At 52.0% G+C, this 16,297-nt stretch overlaps 1 protein-coding gene across 4 annotated transcripts in view; it reads left to right on the top strand.

Annotated features, from left to right (window-relative positions):
• The window catches only part of ST8SIA5 (ST8 alpha-N-acetyl-neuraminide alpha-2,8-sialyltransferase 5), a 43,360-nt gene extending 35,568 nt beyond the window's left edge, over window positions 1–7,792 (top strand). For all 4 annotated transcript variants that reach the window (XM_036418678.2, XM_045574494.1, XM_036418677.2 and 1 more), the window contains 4 exons: window positions 707–851; window positions 4,343–4,455; window positions 4,767–4,859; window positions 6,191–7,792. In XM_036418678.2, coding sequence (XP_036274571.1) covers window positions 707–851; window positions 4,343–4,455; window positions 4,767–4,859; window positions 6,191–6,659 — 820 coding nt within the window. In that variant the 3' untranslated portion in view covers window positions 6,660–7,792. The remainder of the gene's footprint in view (window positions 1–706; window positions 852–4,342; window positions 4,456–4,766; window positions 4,860–6,190) is intronic.
• The last annotated feature ends 8,505 nt before the right edge of the window (window positions 7,793–16,297 follow it).

Here is a 16,297-nt window from a genome sequence, read left to right as displayed (position 1 = left end):
GTTTTGGCAGCCAGGTTCCATTCTGCAGGAAGTCATCCAGTATCAACTCAGTCCCAATTGCACCCCCCACCCCCGCCCAGTTCCTAAACCACTTTCTAAATGATTGAAATAGTACATTTCTGTTGACTGTGTGTGTCTTGGCTTTTGGGCCCCATCATACAGGGAACATGCTTTGCCTAGAGTCTGATAAAGGGGCCAATGGCCGGAGGAAGGGCTCTGCATCCCTAGGTTTCCATGAGGACTCAGTTTCCATGTTCATTGGCCTGTTTCCAGGAAGTAGCAGAAAGCTCAGCAGATCTTAATGGGAGCTCAGATGAGGAATGATTTGTCCTGCAATTGGCAGGCACCTGGTTGTCAAGCACCTGTGTGACTGACATGTGAGATCCTGAGAAGTAGGGTCCCTGTCATTGGGGGCTTTCGTTCAAATGGGAGAGGGAGGTGGCGGACGAGGAAGTGGGTGGAACCCTTGGAGGCCAGTGTGGTCAATGGGGACAGAGAGAAACCTAGCTCCCACCAGAAAAGCCCAAGCATTGGGAGGATATGGAAAGGGTGGCATGTGCAGAGGTGTGCTATGGGAAGGGGAGGAGGAAGAAATGGGGGCTCGCGGGGCTCCCTGAAGGGCCTCCATGTCCTGATGCTTCTGTTCTTCAAGAGGCTATGCTCTGTCCCATGTCCTCAGTCTCTCTGGTCTGTCTCCTGCCCGCAGGTCCACTCTGTCCAGATGCTGCAATGCCCCCTCCTTCCTCTTCACCACCCAGAAGAACACGCCCCTGGGGACAAAGCTCAAGTACGAGGTGGACACCAGCGGCATCTTCTACATCAACCAGGAGATCTTCCACATGTTTCCCAAGGTGCTGCTTTGGGTAGGGCGGTCTTGGCAGGGCAGTGGAGCTGACCCAGCCGCGCCTTCTGTGGCCATGCCCAGTGGTTTGGCACTGCTCGGCTATGCCCTCTGCACCCAGTCCTGGCCGTGGTTGGCTATGCTCTGAGGCTCAGTAGAATGTCCTCTGGGTTCTGTCGGGCATGATGAATGGCAACTGGCTATTATTTGGGTGACTTTTGGCAAGAATGTAGTTATAAAGTTTTGGCTGTTGCATTGCTGGTAGAGGACATCCTGAAGATAAGCATTTGTCCCCCACCCATGGGAGGCACAAGAGCAAAAACATCCATGCAAAAGCTGTGCATGCACAAGAAATCAACCAATATAAAGCACGGTGCAGAAAGAGGGGTCTAAAGTGGATGACCTTAGGTGGTCGTTTTGTTTTTCAAAGACTCAGTCTGCCCATTTGTAGCATGGGGTTTTGACTGGAAAAGGTTTGGCTGCTTATAACAGAAAATCTAAAACATCAGAGTCTTAAAGAAGATGCATATTTATTTTTTCATTTCACATACAAAAGATCTGGAGGTGGCCATCCATCCAGGGCCAGCACCATCGCTCCATGGTCATGGGGACCACAGAGGAGTATCCACGTGTGCGAACTGCTCAGGTCACTGAGGCTTAGGTACATGCACTCACTTCTGGCCTGGCTGCCGCCTCAGACTCTCAGAGAAGGGGCCCCAAGCCTTCCTGCATTTTCAGCTGATTCTGATGATTATCACTGAGAGAGGAGGAAGGCTCCAAGGGACAAAGAGGAGGAAGGCTTCAAGGGACAATAGCACCTCCTGGAGAGTGCTGGGCTCCGGGCAGGACTTGAGCCCAGTTTACAGAAAAACTGGTTGTTTGGGTCTTTCGGGATGACATCCAGGGGCCTGGGCTGAGTGCTAATGAAAGAGAGCTCAGGGCTTCTCTGCATTCTGTTACTCAGGCAGAGTATCCTGTTAAGACTGGGCATTGTGGGGGCACTGGGAGGAGCTGGAGGTGCCAGACTTCCTCTCCCAGGTCCTAGTGCTGGAGGACATGGGGTGTGAGCCATCTTGGCGAGGTGGGTCTTGCAAGGCTTGGAACATGAGGTTGACAGCAAGTGAACTTGCCAGTGGGTGACACACAGCTCAGTTATGACATGAGGGTCCAAGGAGGGCCATGGGCATGGGCTGCTGAGGCCCAGGAATTAGAGAAGGGATTGCCAAGGGTTCTTTGGAAAGGGCCAGAAAATAAATATTTTAGGCTCTGCCGGCCATCTGGTCTCTCTCACAGCTACTCACCTACGTCGTTCGTGTACAAAGCGCCTGGCTGTGAGTACACCCGTGAGTGTGGCCCAGCTCCAATGGCTCTTCAGTTCCTCTTACACGCTGACATTTGTTTATATACCTTTTACATGTCACAAAATATTTTCCTTTGGATTTTTCTCCAACAATTACAAAATGTAAAATCCATTTTTAGCTTGCAGGCCATGCAGAAGTAGGTGATGGGTCAGATGTGGCCTGCAGGGCTGTACTTTGCGACCCCCTGAATTAGAGCATGTGACACAGAAGTATTTCCCACACTCCCTAAAAGTGCATATCTCTTTGAGTTTGTAAAAAATAGAGCTTCTTGCCTCCTACCTCCACCCTGAAGATTCTGGTTCCATGGTTCTGGGAAGGAGCCCAGGCACTCAGGTAGTTTTTGATTTACAGAAGTTTGGGAAACACTGACAGACAACATAAGAAAAAGCCTCCGACGGTCTCTCCAAAGATGATTGGTGTTTTCTGTTTCTCTGATAAAAATCAAGCAGTGCATCTCCCTCCACTGGTCATGAGATACCCTTGTTTCCCCGCCTTGGCCCCCTGGGCCTGTCCCTCTAGTGAGAATGGGCCACGAGGAAAGACATTCTCCCATAGACGCTGCGGCATCTCCTTAGCTTTTGCCACATTCCCAATGAGCCTGTTGTGTGATTTTTCCACGACGCCTCCCTGGAAGTTGGTCCCAACAGAAGCCCAAGCTGCTGACGGGGCCGCTCTCCTGCAGGCTGGCCAGCTGGTGTGTGCTGGGAGGACAGCTGCCCAGCAGCCTCCTGCTGTCAGAGATGGAGGGGACTTTCGGGCCATCCAATAACAACCTGGTCCCTTGCTGAGTCCCCTCTGGGCTGGGGCCCTGCAGTGGAAGGCTTTTCATTGACACCAGTGGTTCTCCACAGGGGGATGGTTTGGGACATTTGGCAATGCCCGGAGACATTTTAGTTGTTGTGACTTGGGAGCACTCTTGGCATTAGTGGGGTGAAGCCAGGGAAGCTGCAGTGTACAGGTCAACCCCAACAACAAGGCAATGTCAGTGCCAAGGCGAGAAACCCAGAGTTACATCCTATTGAGCAGCACAAAATACACAAATTACAGCATTGTAATTTATAACATATTTCATAAAATTCACAAAACCAAAACACTAGGAGCTCAAAAAACTTGCCCTCACTCATTATAGGACAAAACCAAGATTGAATTTGGGGCTTATGATGAGGGGGCCCAATCCTGGTTTGCCCATATTTTTCCAGTTTGACCAAATGTAAGTCCTGCATCCCGGGCAAAGTCCGATAGTCCTGGCATCAGGGATGTTTGGTCACCCTGCCCTTGCCTCCAGGTCTATGTGTCTGCCCTGTGCCTGCCCAGTGGCCCCTGCTTCAGGTGGCCCACGGGGAAATGTGACAGAAGCAGGTCTCTTAAGCGTCAGGCCAGTATTTGCTTTTTTCTGCCAATTTGCCTGTGGTCCCTTGGAGGGCATGCCTAGAATGCCTTTGTGGGCAGCCAGTACCCAGACCAAGGTAACCCCCAGTTGAGGTGTGACGAGGTCAAAGCACCGTGAGACACTCACTCCCAGTGCCCCTGTGACTGTCATCATAGCTCAGGGTAAGTCCTAGGCTCCCTGGGTGCCCCAGTCTCTAACTGTTCCCCTGATGTGGCTTTGTTTGGTCACCTCTAGCCTCTTATCCCCACTGCTGCCAAGTCCTGGCATCTGTCCCAGCCTCTATGACCTTTCTATCCAGGCCTGTGTCCTCCTCATGGACAGAGGGCGGCTCTGCACCTCGCGCTGAGCTGAAAGGGCTGAGGTTTAGGGCTCTGGTCCCAGGGTGGCCCTGCCCTCATTTCTGCTGCCGTCATCCCCAGAACATCTGCTTTCATCATTAAAATATGTACACTAGCAGTCATTAAAAGCTGAGCTTCCAAACACGGGGAAACCGATGTGCAATGGAAACCTAATGCATCCCAGAGCTTATTGAAAACAGCCATGGAGACCTGCTTTCTGGCCCCAGCTCATTTGTAGTTGCCCTTGGAACTGAGAACAAACCTTGTGACCTCTTTTCTCACCTGCAGAGTGGAATAACCACTTTTCTCTAACGTTCCCTACAAGGCTGCCTCAAGGGACCAGGATGAGTAGAGGTGGAGGTGGGTACGGAGGTGAGAGCACCCGATGAAGGCTGTGACCCTGTCTCCCCAGGACATGCCCTACTACCGGTCCCAGTTTAAGAAGTGCGCAGTGGTGGGCAACGGAGGCATCCTAAAGAACAGCCGCTGCGGGAGGGAGATCAACAGCGCCGACTTTGTCTTCCGGTAAAAGAACCATCCTGGCCTGCACTGCTACTTCGGCCTCCACCCCTCTCCCCCTTTAGGCCCTTCCCCTTGGTCTCTCCCCCCCAATGCTGCCCTTTACTTGGTTAATCCCCCACTCCGCACTCCTACAGACCCTCATGCTCCAGGTTGGCCCCTGGCCATGCCCAGGCCACAGAGATTCTACCCAGCTGGCTGCCTCTGCATCCTTCTCTCATGAGATCATCCCTCCCCTGCCACCTGCCCTTGCCCACTCCCCGCTCCATCGGGAATGACTGACCACAGGCCGTCGGGCTGCCTCGTCTCTTCCACAGGTGCAACCTACCCCCCATCTCAGAGAAGTACACCATGGATGTGGGGGTGAAGACGGACGTGGTCACCGTGAACCCCAGCATCATCACAGAGAGGTCAGTGGCCCTCTGTCTAGGCCTGTGGGGTCCAGTATGGTAGCCACTGGCCACATGTGGCAACTGGCACTGAATTGTGGCCAGACTAGAGTGAGATGTGCCATCTATAAGTGGAACTACCCCCCCTCCCCGCCCCCATTTCCAAGATGTAACCTGAAAAAGAGGATGGGCCCTATCTCAAGAAATTTTTATATCGATTATAATGTTGAAATGATAGCATTTTGAGTATATCAGGTTAAATAAAATATAAAAATTAATTGCACCCAATTTCCTCCTTGTTTAAATGTGCTTTCTAGAACATTTAACATTATATGTGGCCTGCATTATATTTCTAGACAGCCTAGTGCTGTCTAGACTGTCCTCACCTAGCGCTGGGTCAGAGCTCCCAGGGTGTGAGGGGAGGGCGGCTCCCTATGTAGTGTGTTCAAGCTGCATGGGAGGAGCCCCCCTCCAAAGATCCCCCCCCCCCCCACTCCCTCCTGGGATCTGTCTGTCTGGGAGGCCTCGGGGGAAGGGGTTCATGTGTTAAAACTCCAACCTGTGTGACACTATCCTGGTCAGGTGAAGGGTAAGAGGAGGGGGAGTCGTTAAATTGGGTCAGAGGCCTGGGAACAGGGACAGCCAGCAGAGTGAAGGAGCATTTGACACCTGTGAGGTGAGCCAACCTGAGGGCTGTTTAATGTAAAAGAAAGACGAGTGCCGGGCTGCTGGTGGGGAGAGGGGCAGGCGGAGAGATCAGGCAGCTGGTACAGGCGTCTTCAAACTACGGCCTGCGGGCCACATGCGGCCTGCAGAGGATTCTGATCCGGCCCGCCAGGTTTTTTGGGCAGTGAGCGCAGCCGAGGTGTTACAGTAGGAATTAGTAGTTCATATAGTTCGGCCCTCCAGCTCTCTGAGGGACCGTGATCTGGCCCCCACTTTAAAAAGTTTGAGGACCCCTGCTTAGGATCTTAGGGAAGCCGGGACAGGTGAATGCCCCCAGGCTCCAAGGAAAGCCTCCACTCCCTCACCATCCAGCTGAGCCCACCCCGGCCAGCCTCAGCCACATGAGGTCAGCATTGCCACCCTCTGGCAGCCACACACTAGATATCTGCCCTTTGGGTCTGGGCTGTCCTCTCCTACATCCACTTCCAAACATATACCTGTCCCAGGGACGCCCAGACAGTCCTCGCTGAGGTGACAGATGAAAGGAGGCAGGGATGGCCCAAGAGCCCCTCTCTCCCTCCTTTGAAAAGGGTGCAGGGCTGGGGGAGCCAGGGCGCGGGGCCTGGGGGCTGGGGGCTGGGGGCTGGGGGCGCCAGGGCCGACCCTCTCGCTTGCGCCCCGCCCAGGTTCCACAAGCTGGAGAAGTGGCGGCGGCCCTTCTACCGCGTGCTGCAGGGCTACGAGAACGCGTCCGTGCTGCTGCCCGCCTTCTACAACACGCGCAACACCGACGTGTCCATCCGGGTCAAGTACGTGCTGGACGACTTCCAGGCGCCGCAGGCCGTCTACTACTTCCACCCGCAGTACCTGGTCAACGTGTCGCGCTACTGGCTCGGCCTGGGCGTGCGCGCCAAGCGCATCAGCACCGGCCTCATCCTGGCCACGGCCGCGCTGGAGCTCTGCGAGGAGGTGCACCTGTTCGGCTTCTGGGCCTTCCCCATGAACCCCGCAGGCCTCTACATCACGCACCACTACTATGACAACGTCAAGCCCCGGCCCGGCTTTCACGCCATGCCCTCCGAGATTTTCAATTTCCTGCACCTGCACAGCCGCGGCATCCTCCGCGTGCACACGGGCACCTGCAGCTGCTGCTGAGGGCTCTGGCTGCCTGCCCTGCCCGCCGCCCCGCCCGCCCGGCCCCCAGACCCTTGCTCCTCCTTTGCCTCCTGCGCTGGTCAGGGTAGGGTGAAGGTCTGGCTAGAAGGCTGTCTGTCACTCCCTGGTAGTTCAGCTTCATGCTTGGGACCCACCTGTGGGCCCGGAGACAGGGGTCGGGTGCGGGGCAGAGCCAGCTCTGTGCTGGGCATCCTGGGTCTCTGTCTGGGCTCCGTGTCTCTGCTGGGCCCATGGTGGCATGCTGCTGGGGTCTGCCTGTGAATAAAGCACATTTCCACTCAATGTTAGCATCCAAGAAAGAGAGCACACTGTATTGGCTTTGTCACAGCTAAAGGAAGGCCCCACAGAGAATGGAGGAGAGAGATGGCAGATTTAATTCAGACTTTTGTGCTCCTGAGTTTTATTCCAAAGCCTCAGCCCTGATTTGCTGTCTAGAATCTCAGAGCTTAGTGGCCAGCTCAGCTGCCAGACCTTCCCGTGAAGACAGAATGTCCCAGAGAAGTCCAGAGACTTACCAGCCAAGGTTACACCTACTGACTGAGCCCATTAAGTGACTTGGTGAGAGCTAATGCGAGGCCTGTGTAAAGATCTCCGCAGAGACCCCAGCAGCTGAGGAAAGCCACACCGTTTCATACATATCTTCACACACTGTCTTGGTGCCTCCGGGTTCAATCCTGCATCTGATCTTTTGATGAGAAGAACAAAAACCAGACCAGCCATTTGCACTAAGGTTTTCAAGCCAATGTTGCCGAATCATAAGCACTCAGTGATTTGCTTCCTCTTCTGGCTCCTTATTTCCAGCTCTGTTTTAACCAGGAGTTAAATAAGACCCGTTCCTCTTTATGTTCCTGAATACTGGATGCCGCTATGTCGTGTTCCTGAAAAGGAACTATAAGGCTCGGGGATGAACTGAATAAACGGTGAGCTTGGCAGCCAGAAGCCAGTCATGACCCCGGACACCAGCATCACTGAGAGACCTACTGCAGAGGCGGGACCACCCACGTGGTCAGCCAGGCAGCCTTCACACACATGTGCCTGTAGGGCCTGCACTGTGGGAAGTTAGCTGTGTCTAGCTGAAAGGGATCAACATGTCATTTCACAGCTGAAATTCATTCCTTTTGCTTCCGGCGTGATGATTCCAACATTAATGCAGCTGTGCCGGATGGACACCATTGATAAATTGCCTTAGAACTTAGCTTTGTAGAATCTTAAAATGTTAGTTCTGGGGAGGACTTCAGCCCCCTCCCTCCCTTTCTCCTTTTCCCCTCCTTCTTCTCTCCTGTCTCTCCACTCCCTTTCCCCCTCCTTCCCTCTCTCCTTTTCTTCCCTCCCTTCTGTAAACATGCCTATAGTTTTTTTTTCTGTTTTGATCTGGGCTTGGGCTTGGACATGATGGTGAATATGGACACATCATTTTATTGCACTTCATACATGTTGTGTCTTTATAAAATATATATATATATATATATATATATATATATATATATATATATATATATATATATTATTGATGTCAGAGAGGAAGGGAGAGGGAGAGAGATAGAAGCATCAATGATGAGAGAGAATCATTGATCGGCTGCCCTCTGCACACCCCCTACTGGGGATCAAGCCTGCAATCCGGGCATGTGCTCTTGACCAGAATCAAAACCGGAACCCTCAGTCTGCAGACTGATGCTCTACCAACTGAGCCAAATCAGCCAGGGAAAGATTTTTTATTTTTTATTTTTTTTTACAAATTGAAGGCAAGGCCCTCCACCAGCAAAAAGATTATGACTTAACATTTATTGCTGTTGTATCCCTCAGCAGTATTCAGTATCTGAGGCATACCTTTAAGGGTGATATCTCTGACTCTGGGGCTGGAGGGCAGACCATAAGCAAATCCCAGTCCCACCTGCTGGGTGCCCTGAGGAGGAGGGGAAGGAGCTGGGGGAGCACAGCTGGGAGTAGGGATCACTTCATTTACAGCAGAGCAACAGGCCCAGCCAGCGAGAGACGGAGAGCGCAGGTGCCGTCCTGGCCTCCAGGCTCAGTACAGGGCTCTCGTAGCCCTGGCTGTGCTTCGTGTTGCAAAGTCATTCCAGAGAGCGTGTTCCAGGCACACGCTGACCTACCCCTTCGTTCTGTGTTCTGAAAAAGCTTCAGGCTGGTCTGAGGCTCGGTCTGCTTTTTGGCACAGCAGGGACATAGCCAAGGAGGGAAGGCAGGCCCACCCTCGGTAATGGGGAAAACTGCACAAGGACAGCGCATGCTATGCTTTCTTAGGTTCTGCCCGTGCCTCCCAAGGAAGGAGCTTCTGGGAAAGATTCTGGTTTCCTGAGGTTTCCAGCCACGTGACTGTGGTTCATTGAGCCCTTTTTGGAAACCATGGCATGCTGGAACTGGAAGGCTCCTAATGATCATAATGTCCAACTTCACGAAACAGGTCCAGCATGGAGAGGTGACCTGGGTCAAGTCAGGCCTGAGGCTCTATCGATGCCTGCTGTGGACAGACCCTCCACCTGAAGCATGTTCCAGTGTTGGGGAGCTGAAGCCTGAGGGAGTCACACACCAGGATTCTCACACTGAGGGTGTGGGGAGCTGATCTTGGCCCAGCCAAAGCCCTTGTAGGAGCCAGGGATGGAGCATGGGGAGTCACCCCATGTAGGAGCTGGGTTTCATGGCTCATGGCCCTATTCCTGCCCATAGGTCTCAAGGCAAGTCTCTTTCTCTCCCTTATGGTCTCAGTGTCCTCATAAACAACTAGAGGCTTTGATCCTCTAGGGCACATGTGTCAAACACAGGGCCCTTGGGCCAAATCCGTCCCGCCAGGCCTTGCAATGTGGCCCGCACCGCGCTGTCATCACTGCACTCCACTGCGTTTCCATCACAATGACAGTTTATGACTGTTCAGTAAACCATTCGGCCCGCGATTTAGGCTGGATTTTAGATTTTGGCCCCTTCTCTGATTGAGTTCGACACCCCTACTCTAGGGTCTGTGTAATCTCTAAATTTTTTTTGCGAAATTCATGATGTATGGGGTCTAAGCCATAAATATTTATGATTGTATTATCTAAGATTCACTGAACACTTCATTTGCATTATTTCCTATAGTCATCGCTGGACCCTTTTAGGTTAGAAGATTCCCATTAGAAAGATGAGGAGGTTGAGGCTCAGAGCAACTCAGTGACTGGCCCATGGTCAGATACCCAATGGAGGAAACTGCACCCAGGTCTGTAGAACCCCGAAGTCTGTGCTCCAAATCTCTGTCTTAACTACTTCCCATCCAGAGGGATCCTGATGGAAATGTCACTGCATGTACTGGACCCTGCTCTAGGGACACATGCTGTCATGGGTCTGGAAGACAGTATATGCTTATAGGGGCCTCCCTCCCCACACCCTCCCTCTGGCACTGGAGGGGATCTGAAGCCATCTCCACATTTTGCAGGTAAGCAGAGATGGTCAGGAAGGGTACACATTATATGACACCATGGCGAATGACTTGCCCAAGGCCACATGGCCAGGTAGTGCCTCAACTGGGATTCACCCCATTTCCTGACTTCCAGGTCACGCTTTTTTTTCCCTGCAGCCAATATTTGTAAGAAAACGTTTTTTAAAGGCTCAGAGAGATCTGGGCATAGATTTGGAACTCTTAACATGTTCCTCTCAGCCTTGTCCCTCTCACACCCTGCGGTGTAGACTACCAGTTAAATTCTTATTTAGGGCAAATTGATGCTCCACAGACAAAACATAATCACATCTTCCTTTGTGCTAAATCCACTGCCCCAGGGTTGAAAGGCAGCAAAAACAAGTACATGACTTGGTGCCTAGCCAAGCCAACAGGAAGGTGGCTCAGGGTCAAATGCAGCCTCTGAGACCCGTCAGCAATGCTGTCACGGCAGCTCTGCCCGCTTGTCGCCTGGGGCCGCAGAGAGCCTGTCGCCCTTGACTTTGCTGAGCATGGGGAGGAGGCAGGGACAGTGCTTTCTGACAATGGAGGGCAAGCACAGAACTGGCTTCAGCCAGGCATTCAACCAATATTTATTGAGCACTCACTTTGTGCCAGGCATGGTGCCAGGTGCTGGGGAACTGTGGTAGTGATGAGCACAACATAACCCCTGCCCTCCTGGAGGTGGTGGTCTGATGGATGTGTCCAGACACTGAACCAAGAGTCCTACATGCACACACAAGAGCTGTGCTAAGTGCTGCATATCCTGGCTTGCAGACAGTTATCAAGAGAGAAGGGTATGCACAAGTCCATCCTGAATTCTAAAGGTTGGCAGGAGAAAGTTGATAATTGCTGAAGCAGTGACTACTTCTGAGGCCTCATTGTCAATATCCATGTGACATGTGAGAGGCGTGGCCTCTGGTCTTTGTTTTCTCACAAACCACCCCTCCCCTCCAACTTGCCTCCTGTTTCGCTAAATGCTCCCACTCAGACCCTTTGGTGATTCGTCTTCTGTGATGCCACTTCATCTTTGGGGGAACATTCCTTCTCTTTGGGGGAACATTCCTTCAGAAATCGCATCTGTTCACAGCCTCACATCTCTTCTGTCCTTGCATCTTAACCCCCTTCCCTGTAGGCTGGTCATCTTTCTGAGCATCAGAAACATGCTCACTGTGGCCTCCTGAATGTCTGTACCTGTATGGCATCTAAACCTCAATATGTCCTCAACTGGTGTAGTTAAAAGGACAAATAGAAACCCATATCACCTCCTACCATTGACTAGCTGGGTGACTTTGCAGGAGCTGCTGAAGCCCTTGGAAGCTCAGATGAACGAGGCCAGGTCACTAGCTTCAACAGTGGCAAGGGTCAAGTGAAATAGCGTTGCACGAAGCCTAGCATGGTTCTGGCACAAACTAGACACCAGTGAGCACAGATTCCCCAGTCATTCCCCAGTGAACGGCTCTTCCTCACTAATGGCCACTCTACCTCAAACCTGGGTCACCCTTTGCTCTTCATTCTCCCTTACCTCCTATGTCTATTCTCCAAAGCAAGTCAATTCTGACTCATAAATAATCCTTAAATTTATTCCCTACTTGCATTCCTTCTGCCCTAAATGCAGGCCCATCTCGCCGATCTTCTGCTTCCAGGGAATTATCTTCTGGAAATAGCTTTGGTGGAGTCTATTGCCTTCCTGGACCATATAGTACAGATTCCTTACCCAGACATGCAGGGTGTGTTCCCAGGTGGCTCACTCCCTTCCCAGAGACCCTCTTGCCACTGCTCCCCACCCCCCTACTACTCCTCAGGCGCTGTGCTTTGTATAGCTGTTGGAAATGCCTGGATTGACCCACACCCCGCCTCCCTCTGTCTTCTCCTTTACTCTGTCACTTTTGCAGATGATGTTAGGTTGTGGTCCCTGCGTCCTCCCCTCTGTGCTTCTGCCCCAGTCATCACTGACTTTGGTTAGGACACCCTCATAGTACATGGCATGGGCATCCTGTGTCCTTGGCCCAGGGTCTGTCCTTCCCCAGGGGCAGCCTCCCAATCTGGCTCATCTTGCTGCCTCTGCACGGGCACAGAGCCGGGTGTTTACCACAGCAATGGGGCGTCTGGTTACTTAGTGCCCTCCAGGGGTCAGGAGACCCAGTTAATAAGCTGAGTAACTGTTGGTTGTGTTTTGCCTAGTATCATCTATGTGGGAAGCACTGAGCTGCCTAGACACCCTCGTCTGTCTTCAGAGCCGGGGCCCAGGAGGCCGGGACATTTGTGATGTGGTGGCTTGTGGGCTCATCACCCAGTCTCTGCTCCTTTCTTTGTTTCCATTATAATCCTGCTCATCTGCCTCTTGCCTGCTAACCAACCCTCTTTCTCTAGTTTAAATTAAAAATGGGAAAGGCATTTCCCCCCTCTTTTTTCCTTTTTCTTCCCTCCTCAAAACCGTATAGAGTTGTCAGGATCTTGTATCACTGTGCTGAGGTGATGGCTGGTAATGAGGGATTTATCAAGAGTGTCGCCAAAACCAGTGGACTGAGAAACAGCTGAGCTGAGCTTTGCAAATGTCTGCTGCAGAGGCTCTGTCCTTGGCGGGAGGGGATGGTGCTACTCCGAGCTCAGCACTCATCCTGCCTCTCCCTGCCACCAGGGCACCCTCCTCAAGGAGGCTGCTTGTAGCTCAGGGTCAGGCGAGGCCAAGCCAGGGCTGTGCCGGTGGCTGGGGCGTGCCTTCTGTTGTTCTGTGGAGGTGGATCACATCCTGTAAGGTGTCCTGAGAAAGCAGTGCGTACTTCAAAGGGTGGCCTGAGGTCGCTTGTATGAAAACCCTGTATTCAGAGCCTGGGAGGGTGGGGGTGAGGGTGGGGAATCAGCTTGTGTGACATCCCAGGAGGCCCTGGCACCATGATTGCTAGAGAACCATGCTCTGCACCGCCTGAGGTTCCACGGCTGCTGAAAGGTGAGGGCTGGTGTGTGGCTTGACATTCAGACTGGAGTTGTAAGTGAGGAAAAGAGAGCAAACAAAATCTGGCACACAGCCCAACCTCTGCATTTTCTAGAAATATAAACAATATAGAGCCCGCTATTAAACTATTATAGCAACAAAAAGTAACTGCTCAGGGATCTGTAACATTTATGAAATCTGTTTTGGCCTTGACACTATCAGAGATTTGTGTGGTATGGTGTGTGTGGTATGGTGTGTGTGTGTGTGTGTGTGTTTCTTGGTTTTAATTGTGGTAAAACACACATCACAAAAATTTATCATTTTAAAAATTAATCATTTTTAAGTGTGCAGTCAGTAGTGTTCAGTATATTCAGAGTGTTGTGCATCCCATATCCAGAGCGCTTTTCATCTTGCAAACCCCAAAATGGACACCTCTTAAAAGTCAAGTCCCCTTCCCCTCTCCCCCAGCCCCAGTAACCACCATCCGCCTTCTGTCTCTGTGCTTTGACCCCTGTAGGTTTCTCATGTAAGTGGAATCACATAGCATCCATTTTTTTGTGGCTGGCTTGCGTCCTGCAGAATCACAAGCTATTCTCAAATGACGGGGCCTGTTCTCAGTGCCCCTGTGATAGCATTATGGTTTGTTTTTGCCTAGAGCAGTTGTCCTGGGTCCTCGGTGGGTCCCTGGCTTCTGGCGCTTGGGCACTTTTGCTGAAGGTCAGAGCAGACCTGCTCTTGCTTTGCCAGCTGGTCTCAGCTGTCCTGGCAGCCAGCATCCTGAGGCAGCCCTGCTCATCTTTTCTAAGTCCTTAGATATTTCCCTTGCGTAGTCTTTTCATTAAAAAAAAAAAAAAAAAAAAAAAGGAAGAAAGAAAGAAAGAAAGAAAAGAGAGAGAGAGAGAAAGATATATTACCACAACATAGCTCTTGGCATGAAAGCTAGAAATCAGTGATGATGGGTACACTTTTGTTTTGGGGAGGGTTCCTTTGGCAACCAAGTAACTTATTTCCTTCAACTAAATGACTTGCTCAGCTTTGGGGTAAACGTTTCATTTGTTCTAGAACTGTGGTTCTCAACCTGTGTGCATAATAGAATCAACGGGGGCCCTGGCCCACTGGGGTCAAAGCCCGCCCCCGCCATGGAAAACAAAGATGGAAGGTGGTGATGAGGAAACGTGGGTCCCAAAGAAACGGGCTGGGGTTCACACTCCTTGGCATCATGCTCTTCCTGCCTTTCCCAGCTTCCTTTGGAAAAGGCTCAGAGGTGAAAACAGCTGGTTGGTACCTGGTTTCTGCTTCGATCTCTCCTCCCTCCAACGGGAGGCGAGTCTCCCCTGCCTGGGAGGATGCCCAGCAGTGCGGTCCCAGTGTGAACTCTATCCCTGGGACAGCCCGAGCCACACAGTTGTAAGAGAAGGAAATGGTTTCTATTATATTGAAACAAAGTCCAAGCACACCTTGCTTCCCAGGACCACGGATCCTTTAGGTTCTCTCAGCCCGCAAGGAGCTGGGGACTCTGAAGGAAAATTAATCAGGAGTCCCTGAATCCACACTGTAAAGCTCTGCATCAAAGACCAGATGTTTTGCTGACAGAAAATCCCTTGGTGTCCACTTTAATCTTCGCTTCAGTTCCAGTGACCTTGGTTCTTGTGGTTCATGATCAAGCAAACGAAGACAGTGGCAAGAGGTGCTAGATATGGCAGAGGTGGCACCTAGTAGCTGGACAGCAACGGCATAGACGACCAAAACTCTGTATCTCAGAAACTACCAAACGATCTGAGGCCACTTAGTGGAGGGGAAAATAGTTCAGGGAGGGGCAAATATCTTAGATAATAAACCCTAATATGCTAAGTGTCTGGTCGGCCATTCAACCAATCAAAGCATAATATGCAATTGATATGCTAAGGCCACTCAACCGCTCGCTAAGATGTGCACTGACCACCAGGGGGAAGATGCTTCGATGGGTAGGTTAACTTGCTGCTGGGGTCCGGCTCACAGCGACTGAGCCAGACAGGCTGGACAAGCCCTGGGGCCATCCCATGGCCCCTCTCTGGTTGGCCAACCTCCCACATCCCTCCTTAGGCCCCAATCACACACTGATGGGATCCCTCGGCCTGGTCTGCACCATTTTGCAAACCGGGACCCTTCAGGAGATGTCAGGGTTTCAGCCAGATTTTGTAGGCCAGGCTAAGGGACCCCACTGGCACATAAATTTGTGCTCTGGGCCTCTAGTGTCATAATAACTCCAAGAGCAGCAAAGCATTTCAGATCTGTTCACCCTGTGATGTCCACGTCAAGCTAAGACATGAAAACGCTCCAACAAGGTTCAGCACACTGTGGCTAAGAAGGGAAAGGAGCCTCTTGTACTCTTTATAATTATTTCCATCCCCAAACACTTAAAACACAGTCGTAGCAATCTTGGTGCTTAAGAGCTTAGCCCTCTGCCATCTTGAAGTTCCAGTAGGTGAAGCAGGCCGTTATCCACGGTGCAAACTCTTTGGGACCTACATGTTCCCTCTGACATTGCCATGCTCTCTGCTCCCCCACCCCCCAAGACAGAGAAATAGGAGCGGGGAGACATGCTCCTGCACGTTCCCTCCAGGGGAGCCTGCAATGTGGTACCCGGTCCACGGTCTGTGGCTGTGGCCAGGGCAGTCTCTTTCTGCTTCTGCTTCCACCTGTGTCCTTGTTGTACGTGGGAGGGGGTCAGGACCTCTGCTGGGGCCAGAGCTGGCTCTGCAGTGACTTAGGCCTGGGTCGATCTATCCATTGAGGCAAACTAAGACCTTCTACTTTTTAAACACCTTCGCTATCCCTTTTCTCATGGGGCCTCCCTGAATTCCTGAGAAGAAGGTGACAGGCCCAGAACCATGATAGGGGTGTGCCCAGGTCACACGGGTCTGGCGATGGAGTGCAGGTATTGTTCCCAAGCTCCCAAGGGGCAGGAGGAGGTGGCCTTGTCCTGCTATAGCTCCCATGGCCCTTCTGCTTTCTTCCCCGTGGTGTTGTTAGGCTGATCTGGAGTCTGGTCCAGGCCTCAGGCCCTACCCAGCATCTGTGTGGAGGGGCCTGTCCACGGTCTGTGGCCGTGGCCAGGGCAGCCTCTTTCTGCCTCTGCTTCCACCCGTGTCCTTGTTGTATGTGGGAGGGAGTCAGGACCTCTTCTGGGGCCAGAACTGGCTCTGCAGTGACTCAGCATTCATTTCTCTCTAGTTCCCAAAGCCTGGGCACCCAGGGCACCTAGAGCCAGCAGCATGG

Source organism: Pipistrellus kuhlii, unplaced genomic scaffold, assembly GCF_014108245.1.
Source record: "Pipistrellus kuhlii isolate mPipKuh1 unplaced genomic scaffold, mPipKuh1.p scaffold_m20_p_6, whole genome shotgun sequence".
NCBI lineage: Eukaryota > Metazoa > Chordata > Mammalia > Chiroptera > Vespertilionidae > Pipistrellus > Pipistrellus kuhlii.
The sequence above is the reverse complement of the archived record's forward strand: the minus strand, read 5'-3'. Positions and strand labels throughout refer to the sequence as shown.